Here is a 27,034-nt window from a genome sequence, read left to right as displayed (position 1 = left end):
TAAAGATATCTGCCTTCAGTCCAAAAAAACCAAAACCAAAACACAACTGTAGGATAAAAAGGAACCCTTAATGCAAATTTGTGACTTAACGATTAAACAGCTTTTAGACATTGTTTAATTAAATTTCAGACATGCCTGCACTTTTACACAAGAATGACAAGAGTTTGGCTGCCCTATTCCAATACTAAACGTTAATAAGGCTTTTGCCTCACACTTGACTTCCCATCCAGTCTTTTTGAATGGGCATTTTCTCTTCACCAGTATTCTGCCAGCACTATAAGTGCATGAACTTTCTTTCCCTCAGTTCTTAGTATGCAATGCTCCTGCCATTGTCTCAAAGGAAAGGTGCCACAATTGTTATTTTTGTAATAATAATTATTGATTATATAATCAATTATCCTTAATACAAAATTAAATGCACCTCTTTAATAGTTTATTTATTAATTTTTACTTCAGCTGTCCGATCACATCTCTTGCATTGAGGCCGCTCCTCCTGCTTCTAGCTCTGACCTGGGCATGTGCCCCGGGCTGTCCAGGTCACAGCTGAGGGAGGAGATCGGCGCCATCTTTGTGAAGCCCACAGTGTATGCTGTAGGCTACACCTTCACCCTGACATCGCACACACTGCTCAGTGCATGTGATGACAGGAGCCTGCGGGGAGAGGAGGTGCCGGGGAACACACAGAAAAGGACGCCGCGCTGCAGGGGAGCGGAAGGAGAGTACAAGCGTTGCTTTTTTTTCTATGCAATGAAAATATGGGGGACATATACCAGGGTAGAAGGACATATACCAGGATGGGGACCATGATGGGGGAACATATACCAGGATGCAGTATATGGGGCACATTATATGAGCCCACTATGCTGTGGGACACCAAGCAGGGCCATTATACCGTTAGACACCACGTGGGGCCATTATACCATTGGACACCACGTGTGGCCATTATACCGTTGGACACCACGTGGGGCCATTATACCATTGGACACCACGTGGGGCCATTATACCATTGGACACCACGTGGGGCCATTATACCATTGGACACCAAGTGGGGCCATTATACCGTGGGGCACTATATGGGGCCATTATACTGTGGGACACTATATGGGGCCATTATACTGTGGGACACTATATGGGGCCATTATACTGTGGGACACTATACTGTGGGGCACATTATACTTATATTTTATATATACTTATATTATATATATATATATATATATATATATATATATATATATATTTATTTTTTTTTTTTCTTTGAGGTGTGGAGGAAAATTAATGTGTGACCCTGCTCGGTCCACTTCTATGGGAGTAGTAAAGTAGTGGATGGAGCAGGGTCACACATTACATCACTGCTACCATAGAAGTAGACAGAGCGGGGGTTTTACATACATTAGATACTGCGTATCTAATCCCATCCTCTGTGATACACTCCGCTGAGCTCAATTCCATCATGTGATAAACTACACTGAACCCTCTATCTAATCCCAGTATGTGTTCATATTTAATTATGCACGTGATACACTCCTCGTATCTAACCCCAGCTTATGATACAGCGAACAGCACCAACTAACAGAATCGGTGCTGCCGGCCGGCCTCGGTGACAGTCCACTTGTCAGTATCACTTTGCACTCACCAAAAAATTGTCTCCGCACTGTGATCCTAAACTTCATCCTTTCCTATGCTTTTGCAAACACCCAGAAAGGGATGAGATGGGTGACATCACCCACATGTGAGCATACCCAGCCCACATTTACTGCTGTCCGCAATGTGAGCTAGTTGTAAACTTGGTTTTCATGGCAAATTTTAGCAGCTGCTGCCCCTAGTGTTTAAAAGTGGAAATACCTATCTTTTTAAAATTATTTTAAAAATTTGACTTTATTAAAAACAAATTATAATGTTTTGTTAATAAAATTAAAACACTAAGGGTATGTGCCCACGATGCAGATTGCAAGCAGAAATTTCCTGATAGTTTTTTCTTCTCCATAACGTGACCATCAGCTGACTAAATGACGTCACCGCAGGTCCTGCCAGTACACCGCAGGCCGCCGAGGAGAGAGGATCACCGCAAGGAGCAGACCGGGGGCCGCCGGAGAGGCGAGTATGATTTTTTTTTTTTTACTTCTTTTTTTAACTTGCGGGTACGATGGTACCCGGGTCGGATGAGAGTCTCCTCTTCTCCAGACCTGGGTATACATGTATACATGCGGATGTTATGCGGTTCAATGCATGTCAATGGCGGCGATTTTGCCGCAAAATCGCACAAGAAATGGTTGTGCTGCAGGTTTTTCTGCAATGTGTAGCGTCGGCGTCCCTGCCTCCTGCTAGGCAGGGACGCTGTTCCCCTCACCTCTCTGCTCCGTGCCCGGCGGCTTCCTCCCGCTCTGCTTGCAGCGCCCGCTCTCCCCCGGTCACTGTGCTTAGGGCGCGCGCGCTCCCCCTCTCTTAAAGGGGCCACGCGCGTCGCCCTAAGGAGTCCCCGGCCAATGGCCGGAGGATCCCTCCATATATAAGGCACCTCCTCCAAAATGGAGGTGCCCGAGCAATGTTGTTGCACTGTTCACTACTCTGCTTCAGCCCTCAGGTCCCGTTGCCAGTTACCTGCCAGTCTCCTGCCTGTTTGCTGCCTGATTCCTGCCTGTCATCCGCTTTCCTGCTTGCTAGCCTGAGGTCGGACGGTCTGCCTTCCGACACCTGTCAGTCTGTCTATGGACCAGCTTGCCCGCTCACCTGGGAGCGCTCTCCTGCTACCTGCCTGATAGCCTACCTGGAGGCTCCGCCGTCACGTGCTGTGACCACCTGCCAGTCCAGAGACTCTTGCCCGCTCACCTGGGAGCGCTCTCCTGCTACCTGCCTGATAGCCTACCTGGAGGCTCCGCCGTCACGTGCTGTGACCACCTGCCAGTCCAGAGACTCTTGCCCGCTCACCTGGGAGCGCTCATCTGCTACCTGCCTGTTAGCCTACCTGGAGGCTCCGCCGTCACATGCTGTGACCACCTGCTTATCCTGAGACTCTCGCCTGCTCACCTGGGAGCACTCATCTGCCATCTGCCTGCTAGCCTACCTGGAGGCTCAGCAGTCACAGGTCGTACCTGCCCGTTTACCCAGAGACTGCCCCGGTCACTTGCCGTGACCTCCTGCCCGTTTACCCAGAGACTGCCCCGGTCACTTGCCGTGACCTCCTGCCTGTTTACCCAGAGACTGCCCCGGTCACTTGCCGTGACCTCCTGCCCGTTTACCCAGAGACTGCCCCGGTCACTTGCCGTGACCTCCTGCCCGTTTACCCAGAGACTGCCCCGGTCACTTGCCGTGACCTCCTGCCCGTTTACCCAGAGACTGCCCCGGTCACTTGCCGTGACCTCCTGCCCGTTTACCCAGAGACTGCCCCGGTCACTTGCCGTGACCTCCTGCCCGTTTACCCAGAGACTGTCCCGGTCACTTGCCGTGACCTCCTGCCCATTTACCCAGAGACTGTCCCGGTCACTTGCTGTGACCTCCTGCCCGTTTACCCAGAGACTGTCCCGGTCACCTGCTGTGACCGCCTGCCTGTCTTCCCTGGTCGCCACCCGCTTCCTTACAAGGACTGCCCCCTTGTATAAGTTGCTCAGAGGTTCCGCCTCCCAGACCCGTTACACAATGATAATCCGCAGCGGAAATTTCCGCAGCATGTGCACAGCACATGCAGATTATCATTGGGGACCATTCAACGACCTAACAAGCCTTTTTAATGCGTTTCCACGGCGGAAAAGCTGCATTAAATCTGCATCGTGGGCACTCAGCCTAATACTTTACTTTTTTTTTTAATTGCTGAAACTTTTTTATTTTGTGTCACCTTCCCTTTAAGCTCCCACACACATTAGTTAGCTGTTGGCCAAACAATCTAGCCAATAGCTATTTCCCCCCAACTCCCAAACACACAGGGGCTCTCAGCTCAGCCGAGTGTTCCTGTGTTCTCTATGAGAGAGTCCCTCTGGCAGTGACTTATTCCCGGCAGGCCCCTATACATGTTACATGCGATCTCATCATTATAAGCAGGTGGCCTGCCTTCCCACTCTCTGTTATGCCTGTATGCAGGGTAGGAATTACCTTTACTTCTAAGGGCTGGTGGTATTTTGGGACTTCAAAGGGAATCTGTCACCAGGTTTTTGCTACCTCATCTAAGAGCAGCATAATGTAGGAAAAGAGACCCTGATTACAACGATGGATCACTTAATGTACTGGGTGAAGCAGTTGTGACACAATCAGAGCTCTGAGATAAATCATGCAGCAGAGCTGAGAAAGCTAACCCCTCCCACACCAGGCTCTCTATGTGCATTGTCTATTGCTCTATGTGCATTGTCTATTGCCTTTGAGCTGCTTATCACAGGAACGGGTGGAGTTGGATGACTTAGCAGGCAGCTAGTCCCAGCAATGATAATGTCCTAATGATAAAACCTTCATTGTACGTAAAAAAAACTCACACAGCCTGATAACCGACACATCGCTGAATTCAGTGTTTTAACTGCTACCTCATGCTGTCCTCAGATTACATAGCATAATCCTGCTGACGGATTCCTGTAACAAATTACGATTTTTTTTACATGCAGCCTATTTTTTTTTTAAAGAGTTATTGTAAAAAAAACATAATATATAGACATTTATATACAGACACACATACATTATATATAAATAAATTATCCCTACATTTATTATTTCTTAATTTATATATAAAATTCATATATTATGTACACATACACACACATACAATTGATCATGTATATGCAAGCACATACATATTACGTAAGAGCGTGTGATCCACTCTTCCTCTGCATACATGTTATTTTCCTCTATTGCCACTGACTAGCCCCATTCTTACACTGATAAATTTCCCACTGGGCCTCCCCTGGCCTTTCATACTAACCCATCATAGCAGAGTCTTCTAGAGTTTGAATGAATTTAGGGGTGCATATTGTAGATTCAGACTAAAGGCAGCAAAAGCAAGAATGGACACACATGAAAACAAGGAGTACAGAAACCGTGTGAAAGAAAGCAGAATATGGGTTATGCTTTCGATTTCTAAAAGTACCCCCATTTTACTAGGATGATCGCTTTACACCTTCTTGGCATTCTCTCAAGCAGTTTCATCAGGTAGTTACCTGGTTTGGCTTCCAAAAGTCTAGATGGAAACTCCAATGATCTAACATCCAGTCCTTGTGTTGTTGGCCCAAGCAAGTCTCCGCCTTTTGTTTGCAGTTCTTAGTAGTGACTTATTTTTCAGCAAATCGACCATATAAGCCTTCTTCGTAGAGTCTGATAACTTTGATGGACTTATCCTCTGCAGCAGAGGTAATTCTTGTTCTGACACTAGATGGGGTGGTTGGTGCTCATGAGAAACAGTTTCATCATCCCAATTAATGGCTGTCATGAATGTATTAATGGATACCTTCAAGGTTCTAGCAATTTTCCAGAGAGTTTAACATTCGGGTCTTAAAAGTAATGATATACTGTCATTTCTCTTTACTTAGCTGAGTGATTCTTGCCATATTCTGGCTTAGAACAGTTGTGGAATAGGGCTCAGCGTTGTACGGAACCGTGTATCAACACTCCCTCTGCAAAGCACATCTGATTGGTACTAACACTTTCTGAAGGCTGGTAATCACACAAATTAACTCTTGACGAGGCATACCTGCTCATTGGAAGCCTTTCCAGATGACTACTTGATAAAACTGCTTGAGAGAATGCCAAGGAGGTGTAAAACTGTCACCAGAGTAAAAGAAGGGGGATTTGAAAAATGTAAGGATTAACACACATTCTGTTTTGTTTCACATGTGTTTTACTATCCCTTGCGTCCATGTTTGTACCTTCATGGTTTTGCTGCCTTCAGCCTGAATCTACTGCGCACATTCCAATAAGAATTAAGGAAAATCATTCCATGAAGTTGTATGTAGGTCAAAATAAATAAATCGGGTCTTATGAAGAGGTCTGTATTTATTTGAGATCTTCCTGATTCAAGGGCATAATTTAGGGTAATTTTGGAAGGAAACCTATGTAGAAGTATGGCCTATAAAGGGGGGGGGGGGGGGGGACATAAATAGGTAAAAACAAATAAAAAAATGTTGGTCTGCATGTCTTTTTTGGCTTAAAAACAAGTTTTGGAGATGGGGAATCATGAAGAAATTTACATTGCCCACTGGATGTAGGAAAGTCTCAGATTTAGTGGAGCTGGCAGTAGCTTGGTGGTCCATCGTCATTGCAGATGTCAACTCTATATTTCTATTAATAAAAAGAAGATGTGCTGTACATTTCCCATTTCCCAGAATAAATTTGGTAATCTCGTACATCAAATGCAGTCTTTTCCTCTAAATGATGACTTACTGACGACTTGTCATTACCAAAAAACCCACATTCACTCTAATTAAACCAACAGAAAGTGAACTGCTGAATCTAATTATGTTGTGACGAGGCTTCTACTTCTTCTCCGCGTCTAATAATTACAACAAAACAAATCATTAAAAATGACAGAAAGAAATAAATAAGATCCTGCCGCCCGCCATCCGCTTATAGGAGGAGATCTCTTATTTACCGCATTGTTAATATTCTGCTCAGGATCAAAGCAGCGAGTCGCCTTTATTGCGGCATTGGTTAATGGCATGTGAGCGGATCTACGCTTTACGGATCTACGGATTTACTGCTTGGTCAGTAATGGCTGTACGTCCGTTTTAGATCTGCAATAAACTTATAAAGGTGATCGAGGGATGAAGCTTAGGAAAGGAGACGTTGCTTGCAAGCATTAGACAAGTGGTTATTGATTGGTCCCAAAGGATTAAAGGGGACCCGCCGTCATCCCCCAACACCTTCCATGCAGGATGTCCACCAATTACCCAGTTCACATGGAAAGAGAATGAAGAATAGGGCATGTGAAAAAAATGAACAATTCCTTTAAACTCCATAAGCTAAGGCTACCGGCACATTTAATGACACACTTGACTGACAGCCTTTATGCTGGCAAAGGAGCCGTCAGTGAAGCAAGAGGTGGTGGAACTGGGAGGGGAATAGATCTGGAGTGACAGAGGCTTCAGATCTACAAATAGTTTTTCAGCCTCATTTTGCACATCAAATTAAATGCTGATTTGTCAGTAAGGCCTTATTTACATGTCTAAGAGCTTGAGGTTACAGACTGAGGCTGCACTACTGAGAGATTGAGGGCATCAGACCCCATTCCGACGCCTTGTCAGGTTCATCATCATCATTTTCTAAGAGTCAACAACTTCATCGGTATCTACATCCTACCAGGCTTCAATGTGTGTCATGGACATTGATTTGAACCCAGACAAGGACTCAACTATGCTATGGCGTCAGTGGTGGAGCCTCAACCTCTGAGCCGGTAACTCAGATTGGAAAATAATAATATACATTAGAGGGTCTTCTGGAAGTAGATTTGTCACTAGATTACACTACTAAATAAATATCCTTGACCTGAAGGAGTTGGGGTACTACTTTGAAAAAATCCCTAATCTAGTTAAAGAGTGAGAGAGCTCATGAGCTGACCTGTATTCAGGCTGCACCCACCCAGCCTGACAGCTGCAGCTTGTACTGAGCAGTGTGAGATTCTGAAAAAAATGCAGGGAGGAGGGACATTGAGGGTAGGTGGGCGGATATTTACCAGGAAAGGGAGACACCGAGGAATTGACAATCAGACTGGGTGGGGAGAGACAGAGTCACTCTTTCATAAAGGAGTATAAAACTAATCTGACATTGACTTTCAAAGTAAGTACACCAGCTTCACCAGATCTTGTATCATAACATCTGGTGACAGGTTCGCTTTAGGGCAAAGCTAAGAACTAAGAGCAAGTCATTGGCTAAATACAAGCTGCAACTATCCTTTGCGGACGGCGTCATCCAGACAGGAAAGATAAAACTTGACATTTCTTGCCCCTTTCAAATTTTATTGTTTTAAAGATTGAAAGTAGACATAAGCTAAAAAAAAAAGGCTTCTTTCTTCTAAAACAGCGCCACATGTGTCCACAGGTTGTGGCTGGTACTGCAGCTTACATATAAATGGAGTAGATTTATAAGTAGAATTGCTGGGGCTTGTAGTACTATAGATCAGTCAATGATGGGTAATACCAATGTGCTGCAGGTCTGCAGAAGGTACAGGCTATGGGAATGAGCAGGAAAGCAGCCAATCGGTCTCTGTCAATGTTAACTTAGTGCTGGTGGGAAAAGAAAAAAAAAAAATGCTAATGAGTCGTGAAGCAGCGACAGAGCAGGGCAACCTCTTACCTGAGCAAACTTGTGTATCTGTTCTACCACAGCTGCAAAGAGCGCGTTCACACTGTCATCAATGAGCGTCTGCATGTAATGCACGGCTTCCTCGTCAGACAGATCCAATCTAAATTTATCCTGCACCTGGAGGAGGACGAAAGCGTGAAAAGAAAATGACACGAGAAAGAACAACTGCAGAAAAACAGCAACAGGAACGTCAGCACCTCGAATGGACGGATGTAAAAAGGAACACAGCTGTCAGAAAAAGCCAGATCCGGGAGACGCGCGACTGTGCAGATCATAGAGGACATCACAGTACATTATACGGGGAACAATACAGTGAGGGGCCAGGAATACAACGCCTATAGAAATACAGAGCATATATCATTCAGGAGGCAGTATTATCCCAGCTAAATACCTGTACATAGGGGGCAGTATTATAGTAGTTATATTCTTGTACACAGGGGCCAGTATTATAGTAGTTATATTCTTGTATATAGGGGGCAGTATTATAGTAGTTATATTCTTGTACATAGGAGCAGTATTACAGTAGTTATATTCTTGTATATAGGAGCAGTATTACAGTAGTTATATTCTTATACATAGGGGGCAGTATTATAGTAGTTATATTCTTGTACATAGGGGCAGTATTATAGTAGTTATATTCTTGTACATAGGGGGTAGTATTATAGTAGTTATATTCTTGTACATAGGGGCAGTATTATAGTAGTTATATTCTTGTACATAGGAGCAGTATTATAGTAGTTATATTCTTGTACATAGGAGCAGTATTATAGTAGTTATATTCTTGTACATAGGGGCAGTATAATAGTAGCTATATTCATGTACATAGAGGCAGTATTATAGTAGTTATATTCTTATACATAGGGGGCAGTATTATAGTAGTTATATTCTTGCACATAGGGGCAGTATTATAGTAGTTATATTCTTGTACATAGGGGGTAGTATTATAGTAGTTATATTCTTGTACATAGGGGCAGTATTATAGTAGTTATATTCTTGTACATAGGAGGCAGTATTATAGTAGTTATATTCTTGTACATAGGGGCAGTATAATAGTAGCTATATTCTTGTACATAGGGGCAGTATTATAGTAGCTATATTCATGTACATAGGGGCAGTATTATAGTAGTTATATTCTTATACATAGGGGGCAGTATTATAGTAGTTATATTCTTGTACATAGGGGCAGTATTATAGTAGTTATATTCTTGTACATAGGAGCAGCATTATAGTAGTTATATTCTTGTACATAGGGGCAGTATTATAGTAGTTATATTCTTGTACATAGGAGCAGTATTATAGTAGTTATATTCTTGTATATAGGAGCAGTATTATAGTAGTTATATTCTTGTACATAGGGGCAGTATTATAGTAGTTATATTCTTGTACATAGGAGCAGTATTATAGTAGTTATATTCTTGTACATAGGGGCAGTATAATAGTAGCTATATTCATGTACATAGAGGCAGTATTATAGTAGTTATATTCTTATACATAGGGGCAGTATTATAGTAGTTATATTCTTGTACATAGGGGCAGTATTATAGTAGTTATATTCTTGTACATAGGGGGTAGTATTATAGTAGTTATATTCTTGTACATAGGGGCAGTATTATAGTAGTTATATTCTTGTACATAGGAGGCAGTATTATAGTAGTTATATTCTTGTACATAGGGGCAGTATTATAGTAGTTATATTCTTGTACATAGGGGGCAGTATTATAGTAGTTATATTCTTGTACATAGGGGCAGTATTATAGTAGCTATATTCATGTACATAGGGGCAGTATTATAGTAGTTATATTCTTATACATAGGGGGAAGTATTATAGTAGTTATATTCTTGTACATAGGGGGCAGTATTATAGTAGTTATATTCTTGTACATAGGAGGCAGTAATATAGAAGTTATATTGTTGTACATAGGAGCAGTATTATAGTAGTTATATTCTTGTACATAGGAGCAGTATTATAGTAGTTATATTCTTGTACATAGAAGTATTATAGTAGTTATATTCTTGTACATAAAGGGCAGTATTATAGTAGTTATATTCATGTACATAGGGGCAGTATTATAGTAGTTATATTCTTATACATAGGGGGCAGTATTATAGTAGTTATATTCATGTACATAGGGGGTAGTATTATAGTAGTTATATTCTTGTACATAGGAGCAGTATTATAGTAGTTATAGTCTTGTACATAGGAGAAGTATTATAGTAGTTATATTCTTGTACATAAAGGGCAGTATTATAGTAGTTATATTCATGTACATAGGGGCAGTATTATAGTAGTTATATTCTTATACATAGGGGGCAGTATTATAGTAGTTATATTCATGTACATAGGGGCAGTATTATAGTGTTTTATATTCTTATACATAGGGGGCAGTACTATAGTAGTTATATTCTTGTACATTGGGGGCAGTATTATAGTAGTAATATTCTTGTACATAGGGGGCAGTATTATAGTAGTTATATTCTTGTACATAGGGGGCAGTATTATAGTAGTTATATTCTTGTACATAGGGGGCAGTATTATAGTAGTTATATTCTTGTACATAGGGGGCAGTATTATAGTAGTTATATTCTTGTACATAGGGGGTAGTATTATAGTAGTTATATTCTTGCACATAGGGGCAGTATTATAGTAGCTATATTCTTGTACATAGGAGCAGTATTATAGTAGCTATACTCATACATAGGAGGCAGTATTATAGAAGTTATATTGTTGTACATAGGAGCAGTATTATAGTAGTTATATTCTTGTACATAGCAGTATTATAGTAGTTATATTCTTGTACATAGCAGTATTATAGTAGTTATATTCTTGTACATAGCAGTATTATAGTAGTTATATTCTTGTACATAGGAGCAGTATTATAGTAGTTATATTCTTGTACATAGGAGCAGTATTATAGTAGTTATATTCTTGCACATAGGGGCAGTATTATAGTAGTTCTATTCTTGTACATAGGAGCAGTATTATAGTAGCTATATTCTTGTACATAGGAGCAGTATTATAGTAGCTATACTCATACATAGGAGGCAGTAATATAGAAGTTATATTGTTGTACACAGGAGCAGTATTATAGTAGTTATATTCTTGTACATAGCAGTATTATAGTAGTTATATTCTTGTACATAGCAGTATTATAGTAGTTATATTCTTGTACATAGCAGTATTATAGTAGTTATATTCTTGTACATAGGAGCAGTATTATAGTAGTTATATTCTTGTACATAGGAGCAGTATTATAGTAGTTATATTCTTGCACATAGGGGCAGTATTATAGTAGTTATATTCTTGTACATAGGAGCAGTATTATAGTAGTTACATCCTTATACATAAAGTGTAGTATTATAGTAGTTATATTCTTATGCATAGTGGGCAGTATTATAGTAGTTATTTTTGTACAGGGGACAGTATTCTAGTAGCTATATTTCTGTTTGCAGGTTGCAGTATTATACTCTTGTGCATACAAGGCAGTAATATAGTTGTTTTAATGTTGTCTATAGTAGATAGTATAACATAACCAGATCTTACTACTGTAATAAGGAAGCCATCATCCAACTGCATAATTTCCAATTATGTCACATGTGTATAATATGTTCAGGGCTTAATCCTAATGCTAAACATTGTAAGACAGTCTTTAAAAATAATATTTTCAAGAAGGGACCCTTTACCAGATATTCCTCTATATCTACCCACATTTCACTTCCTACAGATATGAATTATATACGTGGCATCACAGCTACAGGTCGGAAAAGATCAACTGTCCTAAGCCATTACAAGTGTAACCCGTTCTCCAACCGAAAAAAGACTTGGTTAATTAACAAGAGAAATGTTACTCTGCACCATTAATGACCCACTACCCCAATTAGGAGATTAGCTCCTCTACATGTAGAGCCGTCAGAGGCTTCAGGCATCTTCTCACCCGAGTGAACCTTCTCTGGCTTCGAGACATACGAGACGGGAAAGTGGAAAAATAAAATCATCATTCTTAGGATTGATTAAACGGATATAATTGCGCTCCTCTCCGACACATTTCTCCACCTTCAGGGTGTTCATCACCATACAACTATAGCACAAGACTGACCACTGTATCGAGCAGATATACGCTACTGACCGCAAGGCAGATAATATCCAGAATACGGTATATCCCTGAGGTCACCACAAAGCAATATGAGCAGGAAGGATCCAACCACAGCGAAGTGAACTTTTCCGCTGTTAAAATTGGGTTTTCCCAGGCAAAAAATGCCTGGGACCTTCAGCTTTTAGTAGCCACAGCAGAGAGATAACACACTGCATTTTTTCCCAACATGTGATTTTATGAGAAATCTTCGAATCGCATGCTTTGTAACGTTAAAAATTCAATAGAAAAAAAAAACAAAAAGAAAAAAAAAAAAAAAAATAGGTAAGAAGTGAACTACTTACGGTGCAATCTTATTCCCCCTCTCCTCTTTACCTGCCCCTCTTTCCCCCAAAAAAGACCTTGTTTCTTACCGGTAACGGGATTTCTCAGAGCCCATGACGGCACCACGGAGAGAGAGGGGATCCGCCCTTCAAGGACAGGAAACCTACAGATAAAAAGGAGGGCCCTTCTCCCGCATCAGTTGTTTACAAAGCACAAGAGGACCCCCAGGTTATTAACACAACATACAACATTATGATGATGCTTATCAGGAACACCATGTGACTACGTATAAATAACAAAATTAAGTGTGTACACCAACGCGTGAAGGGAGGGAATGTACGGGTGCCATCAGGGGCTCTGAGAAATCCCGTTACCAGTGAGTAACTACGTCTTTCTCCTTCCCCCATGACGGCACCACGGAGAGAATTCCAGAGAAATGTATCATTAGGGAGGGCCCACTGCTTCCAGAACCCTTCTACCAAAAGTAAGGTCTGAAGAAGAGTCTAGGTCCAGCCAATGGGAGATGACCACGTAGCAGCTCTACATATCTGTTCTATTGAAACCCCAGCTCTTTCCGCCCAAGGAGGCTGCCACTGCCCGTGTTGAGTGAGCATTCAGGTTCTCCAGGGTGGCTTCCCCGCATGAGGAGTATGCCAGAGTGATGGTGTCCCTTATCCATCTCACCAACGTGCCTTTGAAAGCTTTTTACCCCCTCAGAGGTCTCTGGAAGCACACAAAGAGAGCCCTATCCTTCCTACGGTCTTGTGTGGCCTCTAGGTACTGGATTAGGCATCTTCTGACATCTAAAGTATGTAGGTCCTTTTCTCCCTTGTTCTTGTGATTGGGGCAAAAGGAAGGGAGGGTGATCTCCTGAGACCTATGGAATCGTGACACCAATTTTGGAAGGTAGCCTGGGTCGGTTTTTAGAATAACTCTATCCTCCAAGAATTGTTTGAAGGGAGGGCCTGCAGATAATGCCTGGGTGTCACGGACTCTACGCGTGACATGAGAGCTACTAAAGGTGATGTTTTGAGGGATAGGATTTTAAGAGAAGTGTCTGCCAAAGGTTCGAAAGTAGGTTTGGTTAGAGCTGTAAGGACTAAGTTTAAATCCCAAGGAGGAAGGTTCCGAGAGGGGATGGATCTAGAGCTAGCTGATGCCTTGATGAATCTAGATATCCAACGATTCCTGGCCAGATCACAATTGTCTAGGGCCCCTAATGCTGCGACTTGAACCTTCAAAGTGCTTGTAGTTGGGCCCTGTTCAAACCCTCTCTGCAGAAATTAAAAAATGGCTGTCAGTGGAACCCCTCCTTGTACCCTGGAACATGAGGATGAAAGGAACTTACTCCAAGTTTTCCCGTAAAGTTTGGTGGTTACAGATTTCCTACTGTGTAGTAACGTGGAGATTAAGTTGGGTGAAAACCCTTTATCCCTCAGGAGAGCCCTCTCAAATTCCACACTGTGATGTGTAAGTTTGTTACCGGAGGAAGAAGAACCGTCCCCTGGGAAAGTCCGGGACTTCCGGGAGCACTCAGGGGTCAGAGATGGACATCGTCCTCAGCCAAGAAAACCACGTTCTCTTCAGCCAGAAGTGGGCTAATAAAATCACTTTTGCCCTGTCTTCCCGGATCTTCCTCAGAACTGCCGGAATCAGGGCAACCAGAGGAAAAGCATAGGCTAGATGGTGGTCTCATGGCTTCATGAAGGCATCTAACGCTATGGGGTTCCCTCTGGGCTATATTGAGCAGAATGCGTCCCCATATTTCTGTGATCTGATTGAATACTGACTGATTCAGTTCCCACTCACCCTGTCTCAGCTGGGTCCGTCTCAGGAAGTCTGCGCTGAGATTTTCTGTCCCTCTTATGTGGAGTGCAGATAGGGACCCCAAGTTGCTCTCGGCTAACTGGAAAATGGACTTTGTCACCTCCTTCCTGGTGATTTAAATATGCTAAGCGGTTGTCTGAGAATACTCTTACGTGGTGTTTCTGAAGAGTGTTCAGGAATTCTAAAAGGACAAACGTTACTGCTAGTAGTTCTTTCATGTTTGAGGATACTGATCTTAGGTCCTCTGTCCAGACCCCCTGAGCTATCTGGTTGTTCAAGTGAGCTCCCCAACCCCTGGGGCATGCATCTGTGGTCAGAATCTGAGAGACTGAAGTCATCCACGGAATACCCCGGGTTAAATTATCTATCCTCATCCACCATCCTAGAGAAAGTGTCGTTTTTGACGACAAGGTTAGCTGACCTTGTAAATAACCCTTTAGAGAGTTTTTGGCCCCCAAGATTTCCCACTGCAAATCCCTGGTATGCATCTGAGCCCATTAAACGGCCAGGATACAGGGAGTCATGGAACCTAGGAAGGACATTGCTTTTCGCAGTCATAGTGGGGTGGTCTCTCATAGTGGCGTGGTCTCTTGCTCGAGATATATGGGCTATGATTTTTTTGAACTTTTTCTGCCAGGAGACGACACTCCTGATTTTTTGAATCTAACATGATGCCCAGATATTCTTACACTTGGTTTGGTTTTGTTTAGATTCAAAAGCCAGCCTAAGGCGGTGTGCCAATGAGGCATTTAAGCGTTTCTGCAGCGGCAATTCCGCTGCAGAAACACTTAAAAAACGCTTGGTAGAAGGTCTGCCATGTTCCCCAATGATAATCCGCATGTGCTATGCTGCGGAAATTTCCAATGCGGATAATCATTGCGGAAAAAAACGCAGCACTACCAATTATTTTGCGGAAGCGCTGCGTTTTCGCCGCCATTGACTTGCATTGGAACGCATGGAATTAGAATCACTGGATCTGTACATGCGCATTCCATGCGTTTCAATGTGCGGATGGTACCCGGGTTTGCAGGAGAGGAGACTCTCCTCCAGACCCGGGTACCATAGAACCTGTAAAAAAAGAATAAAATAAAAAATAAATATTATACTTACCTTCTGATGGCCCCCGATGTGCTTGTCTTGGCTTGCCGGCAGATCGCGGTGGACTGAAGGACCTGCGCTGACGTCATTTAGTCATGTGACGGCAGGTCCTTCAGTGTACCGTGAGCTGCCGGCAATCCAGGACGGATCGAATAAAGACTCCGGGGGCCATCAGAAGGTAAGTATATATTTATTTTTTAATTTTTTACCATTCTTTACGGTCACACTATATAAATCCATGCCGTTTGCATGGATTTATATAGTGTGAGCAAGTTGTCAAGCACTTTCCAAGTGATGCTAAAAATGCTTGGAAAGCGCTTGTCAACCCGCAAGTGGAAATGCATGTGAAAAACGCTTCACATCCGCATGTCCCTGCCAGGAAAAAAGCATGTACAACCTACAAGAGTTTTTTATGCCAGGGAGCTGCAGAAACGCTTAGGAAAAAATCCGGATCATTTCTGCATCGTCGGCACATAGCCTAAGTTAGTCAAAGAATCCATGACCTTCCCTAGTTGGTTTTTGCAATGTTGGAAAGAACTGCCTATTATCAGAAAATCATCCAGGTACAGGGCAATATCTTGCTCCCCCAAGTGTGCCATTACCTCTGCCACTATCTTGGTGAACACCCGTGTAGCTATGGCTAGACCGAATGGGAGAGCCGTATACTGATAGTGCTTGAAACCCCCCCTCCTCCCCGACCCCCCATTGGTATTGCTACCCTGAGGAATTTCTGAATCTTTGTGGATGGGGACGTGATAGTAAGCGTCCTTTTGATCCAGAACAGTCATGAAAAAGTCCGGAAACAACATTTTTACTGATGTTTTTATTGTTTCCATTTTGAAGGTTTGAACCTTCAGAAACTTGTTCAATTTCTTTAGGTTTATGATTGTCTTGAAAGTCCCGTCCGTTTTTTCCTCAGGAACACATGGGAGTAGAATCCTTCGACTTTTTCCTGGGCAGGGACTTCTTGAAGGACTGCTTTCCCTATCAGGCCCAGAATCTCCTGTTCTAAGGCTATTTGCTCTTCGTTTGAGGATCTTTTGGGTGTTAGTATGAAATTTGGTTGGGGACTTGAGTGGAACTGAAATTTTAGACCTGAATTTATTAGGTCTAAGATCCAAGAGCTGTTGGATATCCTTTCCCAGGTCGGGAGAAACAACGATAACCTCCCCCCCACCTGGGGAAAACCCTCATTGGGAGGGCTTTCTGTTGTCACTGGGGGGGGTCTGTTGAACCTGAACCCTTTAGCCTTCCTCTTTCTATCCTTCCACTTATCCTGTTCCCTGGGTGGGGTTTACTGCGGATAAACTTCTTACGCCAAAAGGACTTCCTGTAAGAGGTATTGGGAAGGACAGGGAAGCATTTTTTATTATCCCCGGCTTTGTCGAGAATATCATCGAGCGTAGGTCCAAATAAGAATTTGCCCTCACAGGGAAAGGAGCACAACTTTGATTTTGTCTGGAGGTCTCCTGGCCAACATTTAAGCCAGAGAGATTGCCGGGCTTCGTTGGAGAAGCCTTCCGCTCTGGCCGCTAGCCTAATTGTGTTTCTAGTTGGTTTAGCCTGACCATTAGTGATCTGGCCGTCCAAGTGGCTGCTACCGCAGGTTTTAACCCTCCCCCAGCGGCCTCCCAGGAAACGTATAGGAAGGTATCCGCTTTTTTGTCCATGGGATCTTTCAATACTCCCATGTCCTCGAACGGAAGGGAAATTTTTTTTAGAGGCTTTGGCAATAGCCACGTCTAATTTTGGCGCCTTCTCCCAGAATGAACATACCAGGTTATCGATAAGGTATTTTCTCTTTGGGGATAAAAGGTCCCTTCTTTCAGTTTTTTTGCACTCTCTCCTGATCAGAGAGTGGACTTTCTCATTGAGAGGGAAAAATCTATTTTTTGTTCTAGGCCGCAAATCATCATATCCTTTACAAATTTTTTAGGAAAAGGATCTATCAACCCCATAGTGGACCGGGCTGCCTTAATTGAACTTTCCTCTATGGGAAAACAGCTACGTCCACCTCTATCCCTGGATGAAGATGAGGGTGATGAGTTGGACGTATCTGAATCTTCCTCATCTTCCGCTAGACCCGGATACGGGGGATATATCTCTGGACTTTTCATGTTTCTTCCCTTTCTTCTGAAGGGACTTAAAGGTATTTTCTATTTGGGACTTTATTATGGACCTGAGCTTCCAGGCGAACTTAGGGGTATCCTCGCAAATTGTTTGTTCTACACAAGAGCTGCAGAGTCTTTTTTTCCATGTAGTGGTTAACTCTTCTGCGCAAAGAGCACAGGTCCTGTGTTTGGTCTTGCCCGCACTTTTTCTTTCCTGGTAAGAGAAGAGAAAAAAAGGGGAGGACCCTAGCTACACAGTGAACTTTCACAAAGATCACTTACCATCCTGATGGAAGGAGGAGTACCGGGCTAGGAGGAGGAACCATTTTCGTACATGGGTTCTCTCTCGGGGTTGACGCCACACTGGAGTCCTTGCTGCGCTGTGATGATCTGCCAGAATGCCCACCCCCACTCCCACTGTTACCATGTTCGTGATGATGGGAATGGTCTTCTTGCCGTCCTGCTTCCTTCTCCCGCTTCTTCCTTTGCTGCTGTTGCTGTGGTGAGTGGGGATGCAGAAACAGCACCTCCTGTTGCTCCTGGTCACTCATGGCTAATGGGGAGACTGCCAGAGCTTTATGAGAGGCACCTTCCCAGTGCTATCTGGTGGTATATAAACCACAGGGCACTTACTGTCCAGCTGAATGTCGGACGTTAATTATTAATTATATTTAACCACATGGACGCCTGTGTTCATAGGGCGCCCCATGCGCCGCGTCCCTGACTGGGATAGCGCGCGCATGCGCCACCGACCTTCCAGTAATGCACTGCGGCGCAGCATCATAGTGAGGCGCCCGGCCCCTCGCATGCGCTGACTAACCGCCCAGTAATGTGCTGCATCATAGGGAGGAGCCAGGAGTGTGTGCAGTGGGACCCGGAGGTTTCCGGAGCGCTACTCACCGGAGCCGGCCCGGAGCAGGTCAGGAGAATTCCGGGAGAGGCAGCAGGACCGCAGCAGATGCTGCCTCCGTGGGGCTTACCAGCCAACCGCCCTTCTCTAGTACCGCCTTCAGAGGAGGGTAACCCCGCTGTTGGCGGCTGCATCTCCCCGCAACCCTGGAGACTCGCTGACCTCAGCGGTGGCACTTCAGGCTTCTGCACAAGCCGAGGAAGGGACCCCTCGCTGCCTCAGTCGGTCTGGCCGGGCCTGGCATCCCACGATGATCTTCTCTTCTGGCGCCTTCCCTCAGGTGTGCCTTCCTTTACAGGTACGCCATTGTAGATCCTCTGTCAAGGACAGGAAACCAACTGATGCGGGAGAGCGGTACCACCCTTTTTATCTGTTGGTTTCCGGTCCTTGAAGGGCGGATCCCCTCTCTCCGTGGTGCCGTCATGGGGGAAGGAGAAAAAGTCTGAAGAGAGGTTAGAATAACACAAGTAAAAAGGGTGTGTGAAGATGGCGTCAACATTTCATGGATTGTGTTTCCAATGCTGAGCAGCTGCATAAAATATCAGAGCAGCATGAAGAATCCGCTTTGACTGCCCTTCAACCATAAGCAAGAACGAAATATAGATGTGATGTTCAGATGTGGGCAAATCTGCAGAGGAGGCAGAAGCAGTCATTTATTCGAGAACTGGTTTAGGAGGAGCCTATATGACATACCAGAGATATTATAAAAAATATTAGACAACTCGAGCCAATGAAGGAAACAGGGAGCAAATGCTGTGTAATGTCCTCCATCCTGCAGTGATTTTTGATTTTGTGCTACAGAGAAATAGGAGAGCAGAATCCCCTCTACGTGCCCCGTGTATGGGAGACATCACTGCAGATAGACTTCACCTTCTTTTAATCGGAGTTGCGGGACAAATTAATGATTTGAGATCGATGTCTACATAGAGGAAAATGCTAAAAAAAAAAATTAACATTTATGTTATTTAAAAAAATATGAAAAAAATAAATAAAAAAATAAATAAATTATATATATTTGGTAATGATAGAACTATAACAACCTGTATATGAAAGGGGTTGTCCAGGCTTGCATGACTTGTGAATCTTCACAGTGTGCACTCTCAGGATTCGCCTGTGTTGGCAGCAGACCGCCACGTGGCGACAAGTATTCCGTTTGCATACTTCTGGTCACATTCCAACAAGACGTGTACGGCCTTGCTCACTTCACTTGCTTTGAGCTGAGGCAGCGCATGTCTAGTTTGTATGTGATCACATACTTGCAGTCATGTGCTCGCCTGCTCCTGGCTGGCACCAGAGAATCCTAATAGCGCGCACGCTGCGCGTTGTACGTTTTTTTCAAGTCAGCTGTCACATAGAAAGGCTGCAGACTTGTACTTTAAGCCTGGATGACCCCTTTAAATTATCTGTGTATGAAAAAAAGGATTGCTTTGAAACTGTAAATTATTCATAATTCATAGGAAAAGGGATAACCAACAGATTGCTGCAGATCTGACTCCTGGGACCCCTCACCCCCTCCCAATTTATCCTGGGAAGGAGGATCTGCAAACGTTGTATTCTGCAGTCCCATATTCAATCAGTGAAACAAAGGTGAACATTCCCGATTGTCAGTAAATGTTTTGTTCTCCTTTTTGGGAAAATAGCAGGAGCCACTACGTCACTGAACATTAGGATCGTCCAGTGGGACAGATCGGAGCAATGTTTTGCCCCCAGGGAGTGGATTTTATGGATAACCACTCCATGCTGTTCCTGCTCCCAGTGTGGAGGATGTGTGTGCAGCGCTCGGCTCCAAGCTGTTAGCACATTTGACTTCAACGGTTAAAATTCTGTGCCACAGACAGAAAGCTGCTCCATTAATCAGTCCTGGCACGCGGCCTCCGTGTTCACCTGGCTTTGAATATATGTAAATCTGTGTCGGCACCTTCAAAGGCAATATTTCTGAGAGGAGCAGAGGAGACGAGAAGTGACAGGGTGATTTGCTGGTGGGACAGGTTCTCTGAACATCCCGCAGAGCATGAATTATTGACACTCACATCGCTAGGAATTAAAAGAGCATTAAAATAGGAGGGAGATCCGGCTAATACCAGAGTCACCGCGCTCCAGTACCTGCACTGTGCCTCCTATCTCCTCACTGTACATTTAGATTAACATTTAGCCACTTTTTATCAATGTATCCAATTATGTATCTAACTATAGATCTTCCAAGTCCTGCTTAGTGCACTGCAAAACAAACACCAAAGCACAGCACTAAATGCCTCCACAGCACTGCCAACAGCACGGCGCAGCACTAAATGCATCCACAGCACGGCGCAGCACTAAATGCCTCCACAGCACTAAATGCCTCCACAGCACGGCGCAGCACTAAATGCATCCACAGCACTAAATGCCTCCACAGCACTGCCAACAGCACGGCGCAGCACTAAATGCATCCACAGCACTAAATGCCTCCACAGCACTGTCCAACAGCACGGCGCAGCACTAAATGTATCCACAGCACTAAATGCCTCCACAGCACTGCCAACAGCACGGCGCAGCACTAAATGCATCCACAGCATTAAATGCCTCCACAGCACTGTCCAACAGCACGGCGCAGCACTAAATGTATCCACAGCACTAAATGCCTCCACAGCACTGCCAACAGCACGGCGCAGCACTAAATGCATCCACAGCACGGTGCAGCACTAAAGGTATCCACAGAATTGCCCAACAGCACAGTGCAGCACTGAGGCTGGGTGCCCACGTAGCGTTTTTCAAGCGTTTATGCTGCGGAATTTCCGCAGCATAAACGCTTGTGAAACGCTAGGTAATCCGCACCTCATGGTCCCCAAGGGGATTCCGCATGTTCTATGCACATGCTGCGGATTTTTCCACAGCGTTTATGCTGCGTACAAAAATCCGCAGCATGTCATTTAATTTTGCGGAAGCGCAGCAGAACTCCAGCCATTGACTTGCATTGAGACGCATAGAAACCGTGACTGTACATTTGTACAAGCGGCTTGTATGCGTCTCTATGTGCGGATGGTACCCAGTTCTGGAGGAGAGGAGACTCTCATCCAGACCTGGGTACCATTGTACCTGTAAAAAAAGAATAAAATAACAAATAAAGTTTATACTCACCTTTCCGAAGGCTTCTCTCTGAATGCCAGCATCGCTTGAGGGCCTGCGGTGACGTCACAGTCATGTGACCGCAGGCCCTTCACTGCTCTGTCTCGCGATATGCCGGCAGCCAGGAACCAGCGCTGCAGCCACGCCGGGCATCGGGGGTGAGTATAGCTTTATTTGTTTTAATTTTTACGGTTCACACTGTATAAATCCATGATGTTTGCATGGATTTATATAGTGTGACCTAGTTGTCAAGCACTTTCCAAGTGATGCTATCGCCTGGAAAGTGCTTGTCCGTCCGCATGCGGAAACGCATGTGGAAACGCATGTGGATCCGCATGTATTCTGCAGGAAAAACGCATGCACAATCTGCATGTGTTTTTTCTGCCAGGGAGATGCAGAAATGCTGCAGAAATTTTCTGCTTCATTTCTGCATCGTGGGCACATAGCCTGAATGTATCCACAGCACTGCCCAACTTCACGGTGCAGCACTTGTATAAACAGCACGCCCCAACAGCACGGCGCAGCACTAAATGTATCCACAGCACTGCACAACAGCACGGCGCAGCACTAAATGCATCCACAGCACTAAATGCATCCACCGCACTAAATGCCTTCACAGCACTGCCAACAGCACGGCGCAGCATTAAATGTATCCACAGCACTGCCCAACAGCACGGCGCAGCACTAAATGCATCCACAGCACAGCACTAAATGCATCCACCGCACTAAATGCCTCCACAGCACTGCCAACAGCACGGCACAGCACTAAATGTATCCACAGCACTGCCCAACTTCACGGTGCAGCAGTAAATGTATCCACAGCACTGCGCAACAGCACGGCGCAGCAGTAAATGTAGCCACAGCATTGCCCAACAGCACAGCGCAGCACTAAATGCATCCACAGCACAGCACTAAATGCCTGCACAGCACTGCCAACAGCACGGTGCAGCACTAAATGTATCCACAGCACTGCACAACAGCACGGTGCAGCACTACATGCATCCACAGCACTGCACAACAGCACGGTGCAGCACTAAATGCATCCACAGCACTGCCAACAGCACAGCGCAGCACTAAATGTATCCACAGCACTGTCCAACAGCACGGCGCAGCACTAAATGCATTCACAGAACTGCCCAACAGCACGGTGCAGCACTAAATGCCTCCACAGCACTGCGCAACAGCACGGCGCAGTACTAAATGCCTCCACAGCACAGCACAACAGCACGGTGCAGCACTAAATGCATCCACAGAACTGCCCAACAGCACGGTGCAGCACTAAATGCCTCCACAGCACTGCGCAACAGCACGGCGCAGTACTAAATGCATCCACAGCACTGTACAACAGCACGGTGCAGCACTAAATGCATCCACAGCACTGCCAACAGCACAGCGCAGCACTAAATGTATCCACAGCACTGTCCAACAGCACGGTGCAGCACTAAATGCGTCCACAGCACTGCCAACAGCACAGAGCAGCACTAAATGTATCCACAGCACTGTCCAACAGCACGGCGCAGCACTAAATGCATCCACAGAACTGCCCAACAGCACGGTGCAGCACTATATGCCTCCACAGCACTGCGCAACAGCACGGCGCAGCACTAAATGCATCCACAGCACTAAATGCCTCCACAGCACTGCCAACAGCACGGCGCAGCACTAAATGCATCCACAGAACTGCCCAACAGCACCTTGCAGCACTAAATGCCTCCACAGCACTGCGCAACAGCACGGCGCAGCACTAAATGCCTCCACAGCACAGCACTAAATGTATGCACAGCATTGCCACCACCACAGCACTAAATGTATGCACAGCATTGCCACCACCACAGCACTAAATGTATGCACAGCACTGCCCAACAGCACAGGGCAGCACTAAATGTATGCACAGCACTGCCCAACAAACACCACAGTGCAGCACTAAATGTATCCACAGCACTCCCCAACAAACACCACAGTGCAGCACTAAATGTATCCACAGCACTGGTCAACAGCATGGCGCAGCACTAAATGTATCCACAGCACTGGCCAACAGCACGGCGCAGCACTAAATGCCTCCACAGTACTGCCCAACAGCACGGCGCAGTACTAAATGCCTCCACAGCACAGCGCAGCACTAAATGTATGCACAGCATTGCCCAACAACCACCACACAGCACTAAATGTATCCACAGCACTGCCCAACAAACACCACAGTACAGAACTAGATGCCTTCACAGCACTGCCCAACAAACACCACAGCATGAAATACCTCCACAGCACTGCCTAACACCACAGCACAGCACTAAATACTTCCACAGCACTGCCCAACGAATTGCAGCATAACATACCATTCTAGAAGTCCCAAAGGAATACCAAACTGCACCAGTAAATATCCCCCAAGTAGTGACAGACAATCACGGTGCAGCACCACTGGCAGAAGCATCAGCAGCACAGTTTGCCACTTTCTGTGCACCATTGTCAGCACCACTGTGCTAACCAGTCACACCTCCTTCCCGCTCACAGTATTATCCTACATCACAACACCATTCCCTATTGGCAGCAAAACGTTTCCCATCCTTACCCTGACCAGACAGATAATAAAGCTGATGCTGGAGAAGGAGGAAAAGCTCTCCAGTCTCTTTCCTCCTCAGCTCTTCTGCACCCTTCCCCACCAACGGGGTGCAGGACCTGGGGCCATGTGACCATGATGTCACCACAGGTCCTTTTAACCTTAAAAAATAGACTGATAACTGTTTTACATTATCTGTGCAAACACTGAGCAGCCCACCAGGAATTTACCCAGCTGGGCAGGTTACCAGTCCAGCCCTGGAGCAATGTGCTGCATACAAGGACGATCTACAAGCTGAAAAATTTGCATTTTGTTTGTTCGACGAGTGATCGGCTGGATGTTTGCAAGGTGCGAAGATCAGGAAAGAATGATTTTATGAGCACTCATTCGCTGATTTTTGGCCTTTATTAAGGTTCTTATTTATCTAATTTCTATCTCCTAATGAAGGAAGTCTGTGGAAACAAATGCTAGTCTATCAGAATTGCTGGATTAGCAGCCCATATCATACCAAGAGTAATTTATGGACAAATAAGTCTCTGCAGGGAATAAGCTGGATATCATGGAGCCGAGCTGATAACATTGCTTTACTGACCTTTTAGTCTAATGTTCTCTTTCAATGGCCGGTAGGTACAAGGTTTGTGTATGACTCTAAATGACAAGGGTGCAGTCAACCCTCGCTGCTTCTAGAAAAGCTTTGAGTAATTGACGAAGAAAGGTTAGACCGCTTTAGATGACAATTAAAAGGAAAACCTACGTGGCCGAGAGGGACTGGAGGGAGGCTCTAATGCCTCGTTACCGAGTCAATTTCCCATAAAAGCAGCAGGCAGAGCGGAGCGGCTGGGAACACTGCAAAATAATGACTGAGGACACTGATCAGCCCCCACACGAAATCAGGCGCTGATTCTGAAGGTCAACGGGCGAGAAATGAGTGCAAGCCTGTGTAGAGACAGACACAGATCTATGGGATCTCCTGGACACTGGGGGGCGATTATACAGTAAACCTGATCACAGGATGCTTTCTAGGTGAATGGGAATATCTGGGTACCACCTGCCACACCGATGCTATGGCACAATGCCAGCTTAGTGTGCGCAACCCATTTGTTGAAAGAGAACCGGACATCACTATTTAACCCTCCGTCACATACAATATCGGTTCTAACGAGTTCACATACAATGTGACTGTCAGGCGCAGGCTAGAAAAATACCTATAATATCTAATGTTTGCAATTTCAGTGCTCTAAAAGTGATCAGTGACCTACATAGGGATGTAATAAAAGAGACTACACATAATCAGGTGCAAAAAAACCCCATTTACTTAACATAAAACTAATAACTCTGAAATACAAACATTTCAAAACTAAATGAAAGTAAAAGAGATGTGCCTGTCAGGCCTATTGTATGTGACGGAGGGTTAACCTGTTAAAGTAAAAATAATGACCATAAAGGTCATTCTTGTCTCAACGTTCTCCAGCAAAATGGAGGTGCATGCTCAAATTAACCTTATGGTCTCTCGCAAAATGGCGCCACTGGCGGCGCATGTGCAGATCGAGACCTCGACTCGTCATTGAACAGAGATCCCAATCTGTCCATGCGCAGCCACCGGTATTTTGACATGAATGTGCGCAAGCGCCAATCGCAGCTAGGGCGGCGCAAGTGTCAAGTTTAAAAAAGGAGGCTCATACAAATTTTGAAGGGCCACAGCAGGGCCGAAGACCCTACCCACAGTCCCACCCCGATGCACGAAGAGGGTGTAGCACCAAAACTTCTAAGGTGAATTAAACAAGAGCCAGACTATGGATTTTTTTTCACTACAGGTATCCATTAAATCAGTATAACAGGGCCATTATGGCCATACCTTTACTTTAACAGGTTAAATCATGATGACAGGTTCTCTTTAAGCTGAAGTCACCAGGAGAGACGCCTTTAATAAAGGGCATTTGCATCATAAACAATCATGGGGTTGTAACATGGTCTTTTCTTGATAACGATCCCTCATGACCTCACAGGTGCCCAGAGGGCTAATCTGTCACCCTTTTTCCGCTTCTTATAAGGTTCATCAAAAATGTTGAGGGCCGGTACAGGACTTTACTTTGTACTTTTGACTACCCAGAAGGGTTATGAGACCCCATCAGACACTTTCAGAAACCGAATGCGTCCAATTTTTTGGCAGCCCATGCAGTCACTGCATGGATATTACCACTACAGGAGAGCCACTCAATAATGGGAACAATTTTTTTTTTTTAATGAGGACCTCCTCTACGTCTCTTCAAAGGGGTATTGGCGGGGGCCCTAATTTTTGGCAGCTCTTGCAGTCACTGCATGGGTATTACCCCTATAGGAGACCCACGCCTTAACATTGGAAACAACAAAGCATAGCTGGCTGATGGCCCTCTAACAATAGTAAGGGCCGCCTGATGTCCCTATAAAAATAGTGTTTGTGACTTTCACAGTCCCTCCTTCATAAATGAAACAGGATGTGACTGACCAGGTCTTGCACACCACATGGCCAGATAAGGCAATATAATATTAAAATTACATTTACCGGTGAAAGTATTTTTCACCATTGAAAAAAATGCAAAAGTGCATCAAAAACTCTACGTGTGAACATAATCCAAGGTGTGGAGGAGCGTTTTTTGTTTTTGGTTATTTTGCCTTATATACAAGTCATTACCCTGGAAAGGATGTTCCTGAATATTTTTTCCAGGAAAATCAATTTTGATATTGTTTTTGTAGGTTTTATTGTGAGTCC

At 44.6% G+C, this 27,034-nt stretch overlaps 1 protein-coding gene across 1 annotated transcript in view; it reads right to left on the bottom strand.

Moving 5' to 3' along the window:
• Positions 1-27,034, bottom strand: part of PIK3C3 (phosphatidylinositol 3-kinase catalytic subunit type 3) — a 203,331-nt gene that overhangs the window by 6,769 nt on the left and 169,528 nt on the right. The window contains exon 24 of the mRNA XM_073680448.1: positions 8,263-8,388. Coding sequence (XP_073536549.1) covers positions 8,263-8,388 — 126 coding nt within the window. The remainder of the gene's footprint in view (positions 1-8,262; positions 8,389-27,034) is intronic.

Source organism: Phyllobates terribilis, unplaced genomic scaffold (genome assembly GCF_046119375.1).
Source record: "Phyllobates terribilis strain yellow unplaced genomic scaffold, ASM4611937v1 Scaffold_1__5_contigs__length_1240528914, whole genome shotgun sequence".
NCBI lineage: Eukaryota > Metazoa > Chordata > Amphibia > Anura > Dendrobatidae > Phyllobates > Phyllobates terribilis.
Note: the sequence above shows the minus strand (reverse complement) of the source record. Positions and strands in the feature narration are given on the sequence as shown.